General features: G+C 39.6%; 1 protein-coding gene across 1 annotated transcript in view; it reads left to right on the forward strand.

Annotated features, from left to right (window-relative positions):
- LOC149163430 (nardilysin-like) overlaps positions 1-17395 on the forward strand; it is a 694409-nt gene that overhangs the window by 62172 nt on the left and 614842 nt on the right. The window contains exon 2 of the mRNA XM_089431708.1: positions 1368-1443. Coding sequence (XP_089287834.1) covers positions 1380-1443 — 64 coding nt within the window. The 5' untranslated portion in view covers positions 1368-1379. The remainder of the gene's footprint in view (positions 1-1367; positions 1444-17395) is intronic.

Raw genomic sequence — 17395 nt, forward strand, 5'->3', positions numbered from 1 at the left:
ACATGGTGAAGTCTTCCTCCAACCCGGAGGAAAATTTGTCTCTCTGTGGATGTTGTTGATTGGTCCTGCTTCTCCTACTTATCCTTCTTCCTTTTAGGACACTGAGTAAAGAGCAGGTGACACTAACTAAGGTGACATTGAGTCTTTGTCCCATTGTTGTCATTTGGTCTAGCAATTGTCCTTTAGGTACCCTGCTAGGACCCCTGCTAGATTGTGTGGCAACAATTCCCTTATATAGTTTTAAAGGGGCTCGTAAGTGCTAACCCAATTGCCATTTTGGAGGGAGATTCACATTGAAATTCAAAAATATGGAGGGAAAAACCCCTTTGAGAGTTTTTGAATTTTGAACTTAAGTTTCCTTTGGTGCCAAAACCCTCGCATGCCCTTGCATTTAAAAACAATTATTTACAATCAATCTTTTGCCACAAGAAACTTTATTTTAATTCTTGTTGAGGAACCTTATGGCATGAGAATTTGTCTTTTCCAAAGAGAAGCTACCACATCATCACCCTTTGGGGTTTTTTCCCACAAGTTGGGGGCTTCATCTTCAAACAAGCATAACTTAACCATGAAGGCTCTCGTGATGTGTCACATACCAATGGAATCGGCTCGACAAGGAGAATCCAATAAAGAGATCTAGACTCAAAACATCATGAATTGCCATGTCAGTTTGGTCAAAAGGAGTGGGGCATCGTCAAGTGCTACTTGGGTTGACATCAATGACAACCACATTTCAACATTACAAATATTAGCATATTTAGGAACAACAACATCTATTGGGATTTTGTCATTATCTCATGGTAAATTTTCTGGAAAATTTTGAGGATCTTTCCACAGTACCATTTCTTGACCTCTACTGTCTTACATCAATCAATATCCTAGGCTCCTAACAATTTTTAATATGTTGAAGCTAAAAATGCTGGAAAATTATTTTGATACAATGTTTTTTGTGAGTACAAGACATTGAGCTTATAATTCCATTGGTAGATGTTCTTTGCTTTGCCTGCAAGGTACCTCGTGTACTATACAAGCAGCTTATATTCTATGGATGTAGTACAATTTGGTGTTCCTGAAATAACTGTAAGAAATTTGTCTTATTGTTTGGCATGGTTTGAGCTTAAGGCTCTCTTTTTGGTATAATTCTTTTTGAATGAATTCAGGTATAGGATTAGTTCTATTAAAATCTTTTGATGTTTATTAAATATGAAAGTATTCTTTATGTTGTACATTAATTCTTTCTTTTTGTATCTTCTATTGCATTTTTAGAAAATTGTATATATAATTAGTAATTTAGGAGTGTAGATTTAGTGAATTAGTTATTCTTAAGATGCTTAAAAGCTTGCTACTTAATAATAAAAAATTGGCAGGCAGCAGCAGCAATGTGTGTGGGAGTGGGGAGTTTCTCTGATCCAATGGATGCCCAGGGCCTTGCACATTTTTTAGGTTAGTTTTATTCGTCCACAATGACCTTCAAAGATTATGTGGTATAGTTATGTTTACCTATATCAATATATCAACTTGTATCTGATGTAAATTTAGCTCCAAAAGTGATTATTCTATGAAAGATATACCTGTAAAGTGTAAAGTAACTAGTTGAGTCAATAGTGTGACTCAAAGTCTTGTGCTCTAATATTCGAAATATAAATTTAGCAGTAAATTGCTTCAAAAAATTTAGCCATCAGATCCATAAACAATTTGCACAAATTGAACCACAAATTTCACAACAAAACAAGGAATGCTCTAATACCACTATAATGTCCCAAATGATAAATTTGTTGAATATTGCTTCACAAAATTTACCATTAATTTAAATAAACAATGTGCACAATTTGAACCACAAACCAATAGCAAAAACTTAAAATAAACTGCAACTGAAGAATGGACAAGATAAATGTGTAGAAGAATTCAGCCTTATTTCATTATATGCAACAAATATCATATGCTAGTACAATAATATGGAAATGGTTGAAATAATGGCCACTCAAGAAATCTGCAACAATACTGCACTAGCCTCCAAAATAAAATCTAAACTAATCACTTCTCTTGTGAAATCTAGATGAATCCACCAAGGGGAGAGAAGGGTTCTCCCCACTCTCACTGCATCACTTGAGGGTTTCTGTCTTGGGGTTACAACTGAAACTAGGAACCCGCAGTTCTCCAAACCTCTCCACAAGAAACAAATACACAACTCCAAGATGTCTCAAAATGATCTCCTCTTTTATAGATTTGATGGATAGATCTCCAAGCCTGTAGAAGCATCTTACGTTATTATTTTATTAATATTCTAGAAGCTCCTCCATTGAATTTATCTCAAGTGACTTTTAGTTTTATTTTATTTCACTTAAATCACTTTTGGCCTTTTTTCCTCCAATTAATTATTTTCCTTAATTAAATGACTAATTAAAGCCATTTTTAATCTAGGAAAATAGTAAATCTCCTACCATACTCTCTTCAACCGCTAGAAGTCACTTCTCAAAATCTCGTCTTGTAGATCTTCTCATTTAGGTTCCAGCGAGCTATTACACTGAGATATTCCAACAAATATTTCTCTCGGAATTCCACCTCAAGTGAAATTAATTAAGTCAGGCACAATAATAACCCTGTTTTCTGAAATTTGTTGGAATGCAACAGAATTAGAATATTCCAAGTGAATTCCATCGGATCCCATAAAAACTCCTCAAAACTCCCCTGGAACCCTTAATGACATAAACTTGCTCCCATGACCTAGCCATCTCGTGCCTTCGGAATCCACGTTCACTGTACTATAGAGGAAAATAAAAATGGGGACATGACAAATCCTCCCACCCCAAAATTCCTTGCTCTCAAGCAATCTATATTTGTCAACTGTGTTGATTTTTGGTAGCATCGGATGTGATCTAGCCTTGAAATTTGGGGGAGAGGCTAAGGCACATGAGATCTCAAGACCCAGAAATCGTTTCGAGAAACTCCATTCGGATTAGGATTTATTAAAATAATTAATACTTTTAATGGGTTTTGTTGACCCTGCCGCCTACACCTACCTACAAGTCAGTGAGAAAAACCTTCAACCCCACAAGGTGTGGTTGGTGGCAGGGAACTCAGAGAAGGGGTTGTCACACTAAATCCCCTCTCTCTTTTTTAAGTTATCTCCTAGGTTAGCTAAGGGGGGTGGTCCCTAATGAAAAGTTAATTTAAAAAGGATGTGAGTTTCTAGGAGAATTGTTAGAGTTAAACAGATTATCTCTTTAAGGTTTATAAGAAAAAAATTGATATGAGCAATAACCATCATAAGATAAGCATGAAATACATAAACAACCAATGCCTTCCAAGTATTTGCTATTTAATAAATGAAATTGTATTTTTCTTAAAATGAAGTGAAAAGCTTTCAAATGGAAAGCCAAAATAGTGTTGAAAAGTGAAACACTAAATTGTTAGCACAAGATATTATAAATGCTTTCAAGATGAATAAGTCTTACAAATCAAAGCATGGAAACTATCTTGCTCAAAAGGATATGAAAATAATTCAAATGTTAAACCAATATGACAACAAAGTATGTTACCAAAATAATTTACAAGAGGCTAGGCCAATGAGTATGAGCAAGCTCTCCTCTTTGATTAGCCATGACTTAGCTCTTTGAAATAGTCAAATATTGATAAATGAAGAACAATACGTAAAAAATAAAATTTTCCAAGTTTGATATTTTGATACAAGAAATAAAAGCTTTAAGAAACTTGAAAGAATCCCTACAAGACACAAATAATTTTAGATGAGACTTTGGAATTCAAAACATGCAGATTCTCCTTGAATATTTTTAAAGAATGGATTAATTCCTAAGAGAATTTCTCCTCATGCTTGAAAAGTTTGACCAAAAAATGATTCATCTACAAAATTTTACCACAAATCATTAAATCGACATGAAATTAAATAAGTGTAGTGGAAAGAATTCCTAGAGATATATCTATTATCCACTAGAAGATTTCTTTTCCTAAAGCAAATAATTAATTCTTATGCTAATATGAGATAGTTGCATACTAACATAACTTGAAGCACGCATGAAAGAAATAATGACATGAGAAAATAAATAGAAGCATAACAACAAGTCAAGAATTTACCACACATGCAATGAGAAGAACACCATCAAGCTTTACCCCAAAGACTGTTGTATTAAATTGCAAGTAGTGAATACAATCCCACAGAGTCTCCTCAAGTACAATAGTTTGTATTACATGATACAAATGAGAGCCCATGGCTCTATTATATAGAGAGTTGGGAGCAAATCCCAATGAAGAATGACAATGACAAATGGCATTGGAGCCAATCCCAATGTAGAAGTGATTAAACAAGTGGCATGAGGTGACAATCCCAAAGAGAAATTCAAATTTGTTGAATGAAGCTCTATTGCCAAGTGTAAAAATCGAATTTTGTCAAGTGGAAATCATTTTCTACTTCCCTTATGTGCCAAATTCGAATTTTATGATGAAATGACAAGTGTATATGGGTGGTAACCCATGTGGGGACACTTTCCCACACACCAAATATTCTTTCCAATCCTCCCAAGTGTGCATTAACTTCACAAATTCGAATTTCCAAGTAAGCAGCTTTCTCCTTTAATGCGAGAAATTCGATTTTATTTGAACACGTCTTTTCCTTGACTTTAGGAGTCCACATCACCTTAGGACTTCGCCTTAACTCCCCCAAAATTTCCCACCTCATTTCATTTTTCTCCATTTATTTAATTTTTGACTTAATTAATTGTTAGATTTCTCAGTAAACTTAGGAAAAGTGGGTTTTGAGGGTCCAAAACACATTACTAACTCCTCAAAGTGTGTCATAGTAGAAAGTTGAGGGTGAGAAGTGTAATTTTGATTATTCATACCCCATACAACTTCTATAGACTACACTTATTACAATTTAAATACAATTCTATTTGTAATTTTTGACCTGCCGAAAATCTTAAAAATTAAAAAAATGACTACCTAGAACTAACTAAATTCCATGAAATTTTTTGTGTGATCTAGTATGGTAATATTACAATTCCCCATAAGGTGTGGAATTTAAGTACAAGAAATATAAGAGAATATAGAAGCAGAGTTAAAAAACTCTGTTGACTGACCTCTGGATCATCCTTGGGCATGGATTCTTCATGTAATCATCAGGTGGCACTCTAGTGGTCAACAAGTTCCTAAGTCTAAACTTAGGAAAATAAAAATATTAATGGGTATTGATAAAGATAAAGGTGAGAAGCTTCTAAGAGACGAGGATCAAGTCTATTTTAATCTTAGCCGTTGATTAGAGACTTAATCTCGACCGTTGATTTATCAATAGGAAAAGTATAATAGAAGACTCGAGGATCATTTGGAAACGTACCAGCAGATACTTAGTATTGCAAGGAAAATCGATTCTCAAGAGAAAGAGATCGATTTCAGAGGGAGAGTTACAGGGTGGAGGAAGAGGAGGGTATCAGCAATAGTCAGTGACTGAGGAGGAGGTGACGCGGGGACATTGAGAGACATCTGAGAGGGAGACGCAGTCCAGGGGAGACATAGCCCTCACGCAGGCTGACGCAGAAGGACGAAGAGCCGCGCTGAGTGACATAAAGGTGACATAGAAGTGGGAGAAGGGTCTCCAAAGTGTCAGAAAGTTTCCAGGGGAAAGTATCAGGTGTTTTCTCCTCACCAAGGCTCTAGGAAGAACAAAGTTTGTTTATTTAAGGGGGAAGATGGCGACGGTGAAGAATCCATTTCAGTAGCAGAAATGGATAAGTATCGGGAGTTGCAGTGCGGTAGTTAGCAGTGGCAGTGATATGGGCAGCATGATGCAACATGTTGAGAGGGAGTTCTAGTACAGATGTAGCAGTGGTGGTAGCAGTATAGGAAGTAACAGTGGAGTGGATGTGGAGCAGCAAGCCAAGCATCAACACAGAGGGCCGATGGAGAAGATCAATGTGATGCTTCTATGGTGAAGCATTGCTAGAGCCATAGTTTTCAAAACCGACCTTGCTAACTGGTTACCGGTCTAACCAGCCGGTTAGCAGGCCCACCGGTCAAAACCGGCCAAAATCCCTGGTCAGGGGGGCATTTCTCCTTTTTTTGCAAAAAACCGGTCCTAACCAGCCGGTTCTGTCCTAAACCGGCCGGTTAGGAGGCATGCCCACCGTCAATTGAAAAAACGACTTTTTGATTGTGTTTTAGGGGTTTTGGAGGGAAACTAAAGGTGCTTTCCCTCCAAAAACACCCTCTACAAACCTTTAAGAGGCTCCTCTCCCTCTCATTTGTCTCACACATCTCATTTGGAGTGTTTGTGATTTTTCTTGGGAGCTTGGAGAGTGTTGAGCTTTTGCTGGAGTATTGGAACATCAGAGTTTAATCTAAGTAGTAGTCATCGTGCCTCCAAAAGCCAGAGATACTGCATGGGCTCATTGCGATATGATTGATGGCAAAATGATCTATAAATATTGTCAAAAATCCATTCAAGGAGGGGGTATTAACAGGTTCAAGCAACACTTGGCTGGCATAGGAGGCCATGTAGAGCCATGTGGAGCACCAAGTGAAATAATAGGGCATATTAGGGCATAATACCTTCAGAAGTTTGAGACTCAAGTCACTGAACCAATAAAGAAGTTTGTGATTGCAAAGTTTGGGAGTCGAGACTCAACCAACTGAGTTTGATCATGATGACTCATGAGAAGTTTCAAGTGATAATGTTGATCACTATTATAGTATTATCATATGTGTAGACTTGAGTCTTGTAGTAGGCCACTAGCCCCATAGTTTGTAGGTTTTGTTTTTGCACTCTAAAGGCCATTTAGAGCCTCATTGCTTATGTATTTTGTCGATGATATGTATTACACTCGGTGCCATTTTGATATATTCACCTTTACATGGTATATAAATGAGCAATCTTTGCATATTTTGTCTCTATTGGCTTGGAATCATGGTTTTAAATTTTAAAAATAGTTTTTTCATTAAAAATTAATTATTTAATGTATTTTTCTAAAACCAGTTCGTTTAGACCAAACCAGTCCCGGTTAGACAGGTTTCGATCGGTAAACCGGTTCATTAGGTGGACCAGTCCGGTCACCGGTTCCAATTTTAAAAACATTGGCTAGAGCACATTCCTCGCTAAGAGGGAGTGTTGATTTTTGGTAGCATCGATATGATCTAGCCTTGAAATTTGGTGGAGAGACTAAGGCACATGAGATCTACAAGACCCAAAAATCGTTGGAGAAACTCCACCCACATGATGAGTTATTAAATAATTAATATTTTTAATGGGTTCTTAAGTCTAAACTTAGGAAAATAAAAATATTAATGGGTATTAATAAAGATAAGGGTGAGAAGCTTCTAAGAGACAAGAATCAAGTCTGTCTTAATCTTAGCCCTTGGTTAGAGACTTAATCTTGGTCGTTGATTCATCAACAAGAAAAGTATAAGAGAAGACTTGAGGATCATTTGGAGACGTAACGACAGATACTCAGTATCTCAAGGAAAATTGATTCTCAAAAGAAGGAGATCGATTTCAGAAGGAGAGTTGCAGGGTGGAGGAAGAGGAAGGTATCAACAATAGTCAGTGATTGAGGAGGAGGTGACATAGGGACATTGAGAGATAGCGTAGAGAGAGACACAATCTAGGGGAGACGTAGCCTTCATGCAGGCTGACGCAAAGGGACGCAGAGTGGTGCAGAGGTGATGCAGGAGTGGGAGAAGGGTCTCCAAAGTGTCAGAAAGTTTCCAGGGGAAAGTCTCAGGTATTTTCTCTTAGTTTCTCTGTAAAATCATTCCTGTAAAAGCGATTGTTGCTGAAGATTAATAAAACCCTCATCTATTGCATCGGTTTTCTCACATTGGTTTTTTCCGGGGACAATTGTCCAAAAACAACTATGTTGATGTGATTGGTTCTTGTGTATGTAGTTTCTCTATGTAATTATGTGATAACTGCAGTAGAATTTATTTTAATATTTGTTGAAGGAATTTCTTAAATAACTTATTGTGAAGAATAAGTAGGTGAAATAAATTAGTTGCTGCAGTAGAATTTCAGGTTAGAAATTTTCACAAACTGCAGAGGCATTTGTAAACTGAAACCAAGATCCCAAATGAACCATTGTACCATAACATGCCTCCAAACTAAGCAATAATGAATGGGTCTTCTTGTCACTTAGATTGTATGAGTACGGTGTGACAATGACTCGGGTCGGGGGCTGTCACTCTGATCCCTGACCTCTCCATTCTAGTTGTCTCAGAACAATAGGCTATGGGGGGTAGTCTCTACGGAAGATAGAAATGCAAGACTTGTTGGCAACCAATGAGCCTGGGAGACACAATTGAATGGCCTAGCCACTTGGTTGATTTAGCAAGCTTTTAGAGATTAGATTGAATTCTTAATGAGACCAGTGCCTAATTGAGTGAACTTAACTTGATTTAGATCAATTAAAGACCAAGTAACCAAATGAATAACCATTGCTTGAATGCTTAACTATCATATATGATATGCAAATCCTAAGACTTAGGTGTGATGCAAAAATCTTGGTTGCTTTTAATTAGATGCCTATTCTAGGTGTATTGTAATACTCCAAATTGAAAATTTACAGTAAGTAATAGAAACATGTACAAGGAACACCAACCATAAACAGATACCGCACATGCATATCAAAACCCCAGGAAAATAAAGCAGAAAAAACTGAACCATTTTATTAATCTCGAGAATTATGAGTATGAGTAAGGAAAATGGAACCTGGGTTTGCTACTAGAAGCTATGCTAAACCCAGGTGAGACAACTCTGAAATACTGGCCCAAACTGGTACGCGCACTACCAAGGAAATTACTATTAATGCTGCTAAAATGGGACTAAATATTATGCTTTGAAGTATGCCTTAGTCACCCTAAAATTGCAGCCATGAGCTCCACTCCTCATACCCAAAAATACCCAAGAAGGGTTTGGCCCAACTCCAAGCCAAAACTGAACCCAGAAAGTGATGCAAATTTACCAGTTAATCAAGAATATGTCCTACTATAAGAATGATGATTTCAAGCCTGAATATTGCTCAGAAAATTCTGTAAAATAAGCCATAGACTCCTCTCAATAAACCCACAAAAACCCAGAAAGGGTTTGGGCTGAATCCACTGACCCCTAGTGACCCCCAACAAATGTGAATCGCGTAATCTAGCCAAAAAACGCCCCACAGTTTTGATACTACTGAATTATGCCGAAATCTACCATGGGAAATTTCTCCCAGCCCCGGCTAAATTCTCCACTAAGAAATACCTCCTATCGCCAACCCTCATCTCTCCCGACTCCACTTCTCTAAACCCCTGCAGAGCACTTGGTCAATAGCTTTTGCGCCCTTGCCAAAAGATAGAAAAACTGACCTAGGTAATAGCCTTCAATTTAGCTCGGCAAATCGAGCTCCAAACTCTAGTATAACAATACATGTAAAATCTCACCACGCTTGCTCCCACAATGTGATCCACAAAATACCTTTGCACCCAAGAAAAATGCACTACTGAATATCCAATGGAAGCTCTAAATTGAGCTCCCCAAATTGAAAAAGGCACTACTGAATATCCAATGGAAGCTCTAAATTGAACTCCCTAAATTGCCTCACTAGGGAGACACGTAAAGTTCTCCGAAATGAGGGTGGAATTCCGCTTGGAATTCTTGGTGCTAAACAACACTCTGGCCCTTGTGCTAAACAACTCCAATAGATGATGAAATATGAAGTGTAGTAGTCAAAAGATAATCCACAAAATGAGTCCATCCTCCTTTTATAATTTTTCCTCGTGCCTCTAGACTCCTTTTTTAATATTATTTTATTAGTGGGGGTCATTTTCCACTAAGTTAATTTCACTGCCATTTAATAAAATAATAATTTGCCACAATTCTCCAATAAAATAATTCTATCCACCTTTCTCCAATAATATTTACCCATTTTTAATTAATATTACTGAAATTGGGCAAAATTCCTTAGTGACTCCCATGCTCACAAAATTGGGGATATTATATGGATCCTTCCTCATTACTATTTTGAAGCTAGTCTCTAGAGTAGGTTGTGTGAAAGAGGCCAAGGGGAAGCAAGAAAAGACTTGATTAATGATACCTCCCTTTAGGTACTAACGACCCGGTGCCTCCGGTGTTGTAGAGATTGTGTCTCCGATGACTGCACGATCATCGTGTTAATGACTAAAGAGGTTCTAGGCTCCTCGAGCTAGATGAGAAAGGTGGTCCTATTCTCTATCAACCAAGTTTATGCTTGGAGGTGTTGATTTTTGGTAGCATCGGATGTGCTCTAACCATGAAAATTGGTGGAGAGGTTAAGGCACATGATATCTCCAATACCCAGAAATCGTTTGGAGACCTGGATGAAGAGATATTAAAATAATTAATATTTTTAATGGGGTTCCTAAGTCTAAACTTAGGAAAATTAAAATATTAATGTGTATTAATATAAAATGGGTAAGAAAGTTCTAAGAGACGGGGACCAAGCCAGATCTAATCTTATTCATTGATTAGGGACTTAATCTCGGCCGTTGAATCGTCAACAGGAAAAGTATAAAAGGAGGCTTGAGGGTCAGTTGGATATACACCAAATTGATCAGTCAGTTTGATTTTCTGGAGTGGGGTTTTGTTGAGAGAATCGAGCTAGCGATTTGTTGCAGCGAGGGGTAGTTCGACACAAGGCCAAGTATACATAGCATAGAGGCAAAGATAGTACCAGAGAGACAACGCAGAGCCTGAGAAGGCTGACGCAGAGCTAGCTAGGAGCTATGCAGAGGCTGAGGAGGCCAGCATGAGTGACGCAAAGGGTATGATGGCTGATGCAGAGAACCAAGGGGCTAACGCAGAGGCATCAGTAGCTACGCAGAGCTAACGCAGGGCCAAAAGGCAGCACTGAGATATTTTTCTTGGGGCAGAGCAGTAGAGAAGCTTTCGCTGTCCATCTAAGGAGCTGTCGTAGTGTTATGGGATCGTTCATCTTTTGACTGATCAGCCGGAATATCTGTCTCCAAGGAGAGGTACTTATGCCAAGGGAATTCTCTGTTACGTGAGCCATTTTTGGCACCCTAGTTGTATTCAGAAACTGCATAATAATAAAACCCTCATATCTGCTACACCGGTTTTTCAGCATTGGGTTTTTCCGGGGACGATTGTCCAAAAATAACAGTGTCCCTTGCATGTTTGTCTTAGTTATTTCAATTGTTGATCAGTATATGTGTTAAGGCTACATTTGTGTTTATTTTCAGTATTTATATTTATAAATAACTTGTTAATGAAAATAACAAGTAGGAGAAAAAAAACCAGATAATGCAGTAGGGATTTCTGACGTGTCAGACTTTGAAATTTCAACATGGTATCAAAGCATTGCAGATCACAGGACGACTGAAGGCACCAACTGTAATCTGAATAATTTGTAGTAGTAGCAATTGTCCTAAGAGGCAACGCTATTCCAGAGCTGAAGCAGCAAAGTAATAAGTGATGCAGTTCTTAGAGGGTGACGCAAAGGCTCACGTAGAGCCTGCATCAACATTTCGAGCCAAGGGAAGGGTTAGCGCGGATAGAGGCCAGGAGGAGTTGATACAGATCTCACTGATTGTGCAGAGATAGAAGGGCTCAGATTCTTCAGATGTCAGGGCTAAGGGAGTTGTGCAGATTGTGATTTGAGGAGCTGGTGGGACATTGATTCTATCTGTTGAGGACAGTGTCTAAGGAGATGGAACCAAGGTAGAGGGAAGCACTACCTTGATGGATTTCTAGCCAAGAAATCTAGATCCGAGTTCCAATAGGAAAGGAGGATTGGAGAGGAGTGATTTGACATTTGGCCAGAGGAATTCCGTGAAGGAAATCAGGATTTAGAGGGAGTCTAGAGGAGCTTGTTCCTTAGAGGGTTTCTTGCACCAAAGAAATCTAGATCTGAGTTTTTTTGGGGCAACTGCGAAAGAGGGAGAAGGGAACCAGTTCGAGATTTTGGCAGAGATGGAAGCCACATCTCCATGAGGGAGGTGGGGTGATCTAGAGTTGTAGTCAGGAGGACCACATGCTGGGGCAAGATCCTTGAGGTGCCCAAACTCTTGGATCACATACGGCTACAAGAGGCCTTAACGACAGTAGCATGATGACAGGTGTTTGGTGGAGCAAGGTGTGATGGACCGGCAAGGCAGTGCTAGAGTGCAGAAGTCTGTAGCAGCGCAGTGGAGGTTGCAGCAGTGCGAGAGGCATAGAGGTGTTTGTAGCAGTGCAGTGATAACAAAGGGAGCACAAGATAGTAGCAGGTAGCTTCAACATCACGAGGCTTCCAGGCTGACCAGGATGTCAGTGTTTGGGTGAAGTTAGTTACTTAATTCTCAGTAATTGAGTTGCAGTGCAGCAGTTAGCAGTGGTAGTTCTATGGGCAGCATGATGAAGCATGTTGAGAGGGAGCTGCAGTACAGACAAATTTTGCACTAAGTGGGGATGAAACAGGGACGTTTTTTGGAAGCGGAGATGCGGAAGCATCATTTTCCAAAAATAGAGGAAGTGAAGCGTCTCGGAAGCGTCTACTATATATATATATATATATATATATATATATATATATATAGAGAGAGAGAGAGAGAGAGAGAGAGAGATATTATATTTCTTTGCATTTATATTAAAAAACATCCAAAATACCAAATTAGTTGTAGAAGACATGAAAACATGCATATTTTTACATAAATCAAGATAGATGTGGCATCCATTGTACATCAATGGTTAATTATTCCAACATTAACCATCTACAATCTAGATTCCTCTTCTCTTGTTTAGCCTTTGCCTCTACTTCAATTCTATAGGTATTTTAGTCAACATTGCCTTATAATATGCTAGAGAAAGCTTAACATGCCTGATCAATGATTTTGACTTGAGTGAAGGGTACATAATTGCTAAGGCCATGACAAAGGAGTTCAAAAATCAATAACACCAACACTGGGGTACATATAGGGCTTGTTGCTCTTGATTGAATGCTAATCACATGACCTCATACATGATATAATCCAATGAAACACCACAATCCCTTTGATTCTAAAAACTGTTAAGTCTGCTGAATTTTGAATGTTCTATTTTCTCCATATGAAGTCTGATGAGGTTAGAATCACTCTCAAACATCCTGGGTCATTTCATGGTAATGTTAAAAATTTAAGTAAAAGGATGGAAATGAAAGATAAATGAGAATGTCACTTTTACTTTAAGAATTTAACATTACTATTAGGGAGCATCTAGGAAGCATCTAGGGAGCATCAAGGGGCACCTTGGGAGTATTCGGAAAGTGTAGTTCCTCACAGAACAATTCGGAATTTCCAAAAACAAGAAAACAAAAAAAGCCCGTGGAACCGTCCACCTTATCTAAGATCTTCTCGCGATCTGGGGTGGATACACACTCGAACCTCCACAGATCCGCACCCAATCCTTTTGGGATCGCGGATCGGGAAATAGGAACCACAGATCAAGTACTAGGAGCTGCAGATCGAGCCCCCACAAATACGATTTTGCAGGAACCGTGGATCCAATTTTCCGATCCGTAGTTCCATTGAAGGATCGGTGGCGGATCCGTAAGGGATGTGAATCTGCCTTTGGATCCTTGGGGGGGGGGCGGTTCCTGTAACACTGGTACAGACGTGGCAGTGGCAGTGGCAGTGCCATGGGCAGCAGTATAGGAAGCAACAATGCAGGGGATGTGAGGCAATAGGCCAAGCATCAGCACTGGTACATGTGGAAGATTAGTATGATGTTTCTATGGTGAAGCATTACTAGAGCACATTCCTCGCTAAGAGGGAGTGTTGATTTTTGGTAGAATTAGATGTGCTCTAGCCATGAAAATTGGTGGAGATGCTAAGGCACATGAGATATCCAAGACCCAGAAATCATTTGGAGAAATTCCACCCGGATGAAGAGGTTCCTAAGCCTAAACTTAGGAAAATTAAAATATGAATGTGTATTAATATAAAAAGGGTGAGAAAGTTCTAAGAGACGAGGATCAAGCCAGATCTAATATTAGTTGTTGATTAGGGACTTAATCTCGGCGGTTGAATCATCAATAGGAAAAGTATAAGAGGAGGCTTGAGGGTCAGTTGGAGATACACCAAATTGATCAGTCAATTTTATTTTCTGGAGTGGGGTTTTGCTGAGAGAATCAAGCTAGTGATCTGTTGCAATGAGGGGTAGTTTGGTACGAGGCGAGGCTGAGAATACATAATAGAGAGGCAAAGATAGTACCAGAGAGAGAGTACAGAGCCCGGGAAGGCTGATGCAGAGGCTGAGGAGGCCAGCATGAGTGACACAGAGGGTCTGAGGGCTGACGCAGAGAGATAAGGGGTTGACGCAGAGGAATCAGTAGCTATGCAGAGGCTAGCAGAGCTGATGCAGGGACAAGAGGCAGCATCAAGAGTTTTTTTGTGGGGCAAATTGAGTGCTGGTGAGCTGGGAAGGGAGAAGCTTTTGTTTTCTAGCTAAGGATCTTCCGTAGTTTCTGTGGGATCGTTCATCCGATGACTAATGAACCAGAATATCTGTCTCCGAGGAGAGGTACTTCTACCAAGGGTATTCTCTGTTGGGTGAGCCATTTTTGGCACCCTAGTTGTATTTAGAAACTTCATAATAATAAAACCCTCATATCTGCTGCTCTGGTTTTCCTGCATTGGGTTTTTCCGGGGATGATTGTCCAAAAATAACAGTGTCCCTTGCGTGTTTGTCTCAGTTATTTCAATTGCTAATCTATATATGTGTTAAGGTTGCATTTGTGTTTATTTTCTGCCCCAACACCTTCTTGAGGCATGACACATGAAAGATGTTATGAATCCTGCTCCCTGGTGGTAGCTCCAACTCGTAAGCCACCTGTCCAACTCTCCTTATCACTCTGTATGACCCAAAGAATATCGGTTGCAGATTTCTGCCCCCTTCTGCTTGAGTGTGGACTGTCAGTATGGCTGCAATTAAAGGTAGACCAAGTCACCCTCCTCAAAATGTCTCTCTACTCGACTTCGATCAACATACATCTTCTGCTGGTTCTGGGTTGCCTATAAGATATCCTTAAGAGCCTTGAAGATATCTTAGCTCTCTAGAATCCAATCATTGGCCTTTTGGGCCCTGTTGTCTCCAAAAACAATATCATAAAAAGATAAAGCATCATAACCATATAAAGCACAGAAAGGAGTCATATGAATGGACATATGATGGGTGGTGTTGTAACAATGCTCTCCCAGGTGCAACCATCGAATCCAAGCCCTCTGCTACCATGTCACATAATTCTTGAGATAACCCTCTAACCATTGGTTCACCCTCTTTGTCTTACCATCGGTCTGCGGATGATAGTTGGTGCTTGGGGTGAGCGTAGTGCCGACTAGTTTGAAGAGCTCCTGCCAAAATCCTCCCATGAATCGGCTATCCCTGTCTGTTAAATTGGCAACTAGGGCCAAACTTCATGTGGGGCATCTTATTCATGGCTAATAATATTTTTATTAGATTCCTCTCATTGAGAGGTGTAGGATTGATCTAAATATCATCCGATTCCAATAAGTATTTATGGAGATATGAATTTATTTTGATTATGGAATTATTATCAAGCCGACCTACAACTCATGTAGGCTCAAAAACCCAACAGTTGCATCTATTCAAACATCAACGTTGTGTATAAATACAAGAGGACTTTTCCTCATTTGCACTCACTGATCTTATCACATCTCTCTCTCTCCTGCGCAGAAAAGAGGGTCTTCTCTACTACGCAGAAAAGAGTCTCTTTCTCACACATGTGGAAGGAAGCTGCAGCTGCAGATCCAAAGTTTGACCAGTGTGGACCATCAAACCTCCTCTTCTAAACTGCACTATAGGTTCATTTGAACCTCCTCTGAAGGCTGAAACTTTTGGTGGTGGAATCAAGTCGACCCGACGGTCGGTTTGCGAGATATTGACTGCCCTAGTTTGAAGGAAGTTGCTGAAACTGAAGTTGCAACTGCAGATCCAAAGTTTGACCAGCGTGGACCATCAAGCCTCCTCTTCTAAACTGCGTTGTAGGTTCATCTGAACCTCCTCTAAAGGCTGCAACTTTTGGTGGTGGAATCATGTTGATTCGACGGTCGGTTTGTGAGATATCGACTGCCCTAGTTTTGATGATGAAGCTACTAATGCTGATGTTGCTAATCTAGGGTTTACTACTATTGATATAAATCAGATTTATTGTACTATTTCTCTCTTCTGAATTATTGAAGATAAAAGAATATTTGATCAAAGGGTTTCCCCACACATTTTGGGGTTTGTCCCTGGCTAGCTGCCACATCTTGTGTCTCTTGTCTTGGCTTGTTTTCTGTCGATCGTTCAATGTTCTATTTGCACTTTACTTTATGTACATGTGATTGCTAATCTGTGGAATATAATAAGAAAAAGAAGTAAATTGCTATAAGCATAGAACATGCCATAACTTAACACTGTCACTAACTATGGCCTTAGGGAGTCTGTGTAGACGAAAGACCTCCCTGAAGAACAACTCTACCACCTGTGAGGCTGAATACCATGTCGGTATGGCAAAGATGTGTGCAAACTTGGTCAGCCGGTCGACCACTACAAAAATACAATCCTTCCCTTGCACTGAGGGAAGTCCAGTAATGAAGTCCATAGAGATGCTCTCCCATTTCCCCTCAGGGATGGGAAGAGGCTGCAACAATCCTACTGGATGGGTCAACTCTCCCTTATTCCTATGGAAAGCTTCGTACTCCCATACATGCCTCAACACATCTCCCTTGAGGCCCTTCCAAGTGAAGCACTCTCTCACTTCCATATATGTCTACCTAAACCCTTGGTGCTCGGACAAAGGAGAATCATGAGCTGCTCGAAGGACGAGTTCCCTCAATTGTGGTCTTGAAACTAAAAATATGTGCCCCTTATAATCAATGACCTCATCCATCACCCTATAGCGCTCATCTGCATAGCTACCCTCCAAGATCTCGCACGTCCGACGATCCTTGGAGTACTCTACCAATAATTGAGCCTTCCAATCATGACAAATGCTCATGAGTGAAAGCTCGATTGGTCTCCTAGATAGTGCATCCACCAATACGTTGTGCTTCCCCTGCACATACTCAATATCAAAATCATAGGCCTGCACTTTGCTGACCCATATCTGTTGTCTGTCATTGAGGCCCTGCTACCCCATGAAATGGCGAATAATGTTGTGATCCCTATTCACCCTAAATCGATTCCCCACCAAATACTGTCTAAATTTGTCCTATGCATGCATTATGGCCAACATCTCCTTGTTGTAAATGGAATATGACAGCTCATGAGATAGAAGCTTCCAACTCTCGAAAGTAATTGGGTGCCCACCTTGGGACAAGACTGCCCCGATCCCTACACCTGATGCATCGCACTCCAATGTGAAAGGCTGAGAAAAATCCAGGAGTTCTAAAACCAGATAAC

The sequence above is a fragment of the Pinus tabuliformis genome, chromosome 5_1, assembly GCF_031772625.1.
Source record: "Pinus tabuliformis cultivar Carrire ecotype Pingquan chromosome 5_1, CPIR1, whole genome shotgun sequence".
Classification (NCBI taxonomy): Eukaryota; Viridiplantae; Streptophyta; class Pinopsida; order Pinales; family Pinaceae; genus Pinus; species Pinus tabuliformis.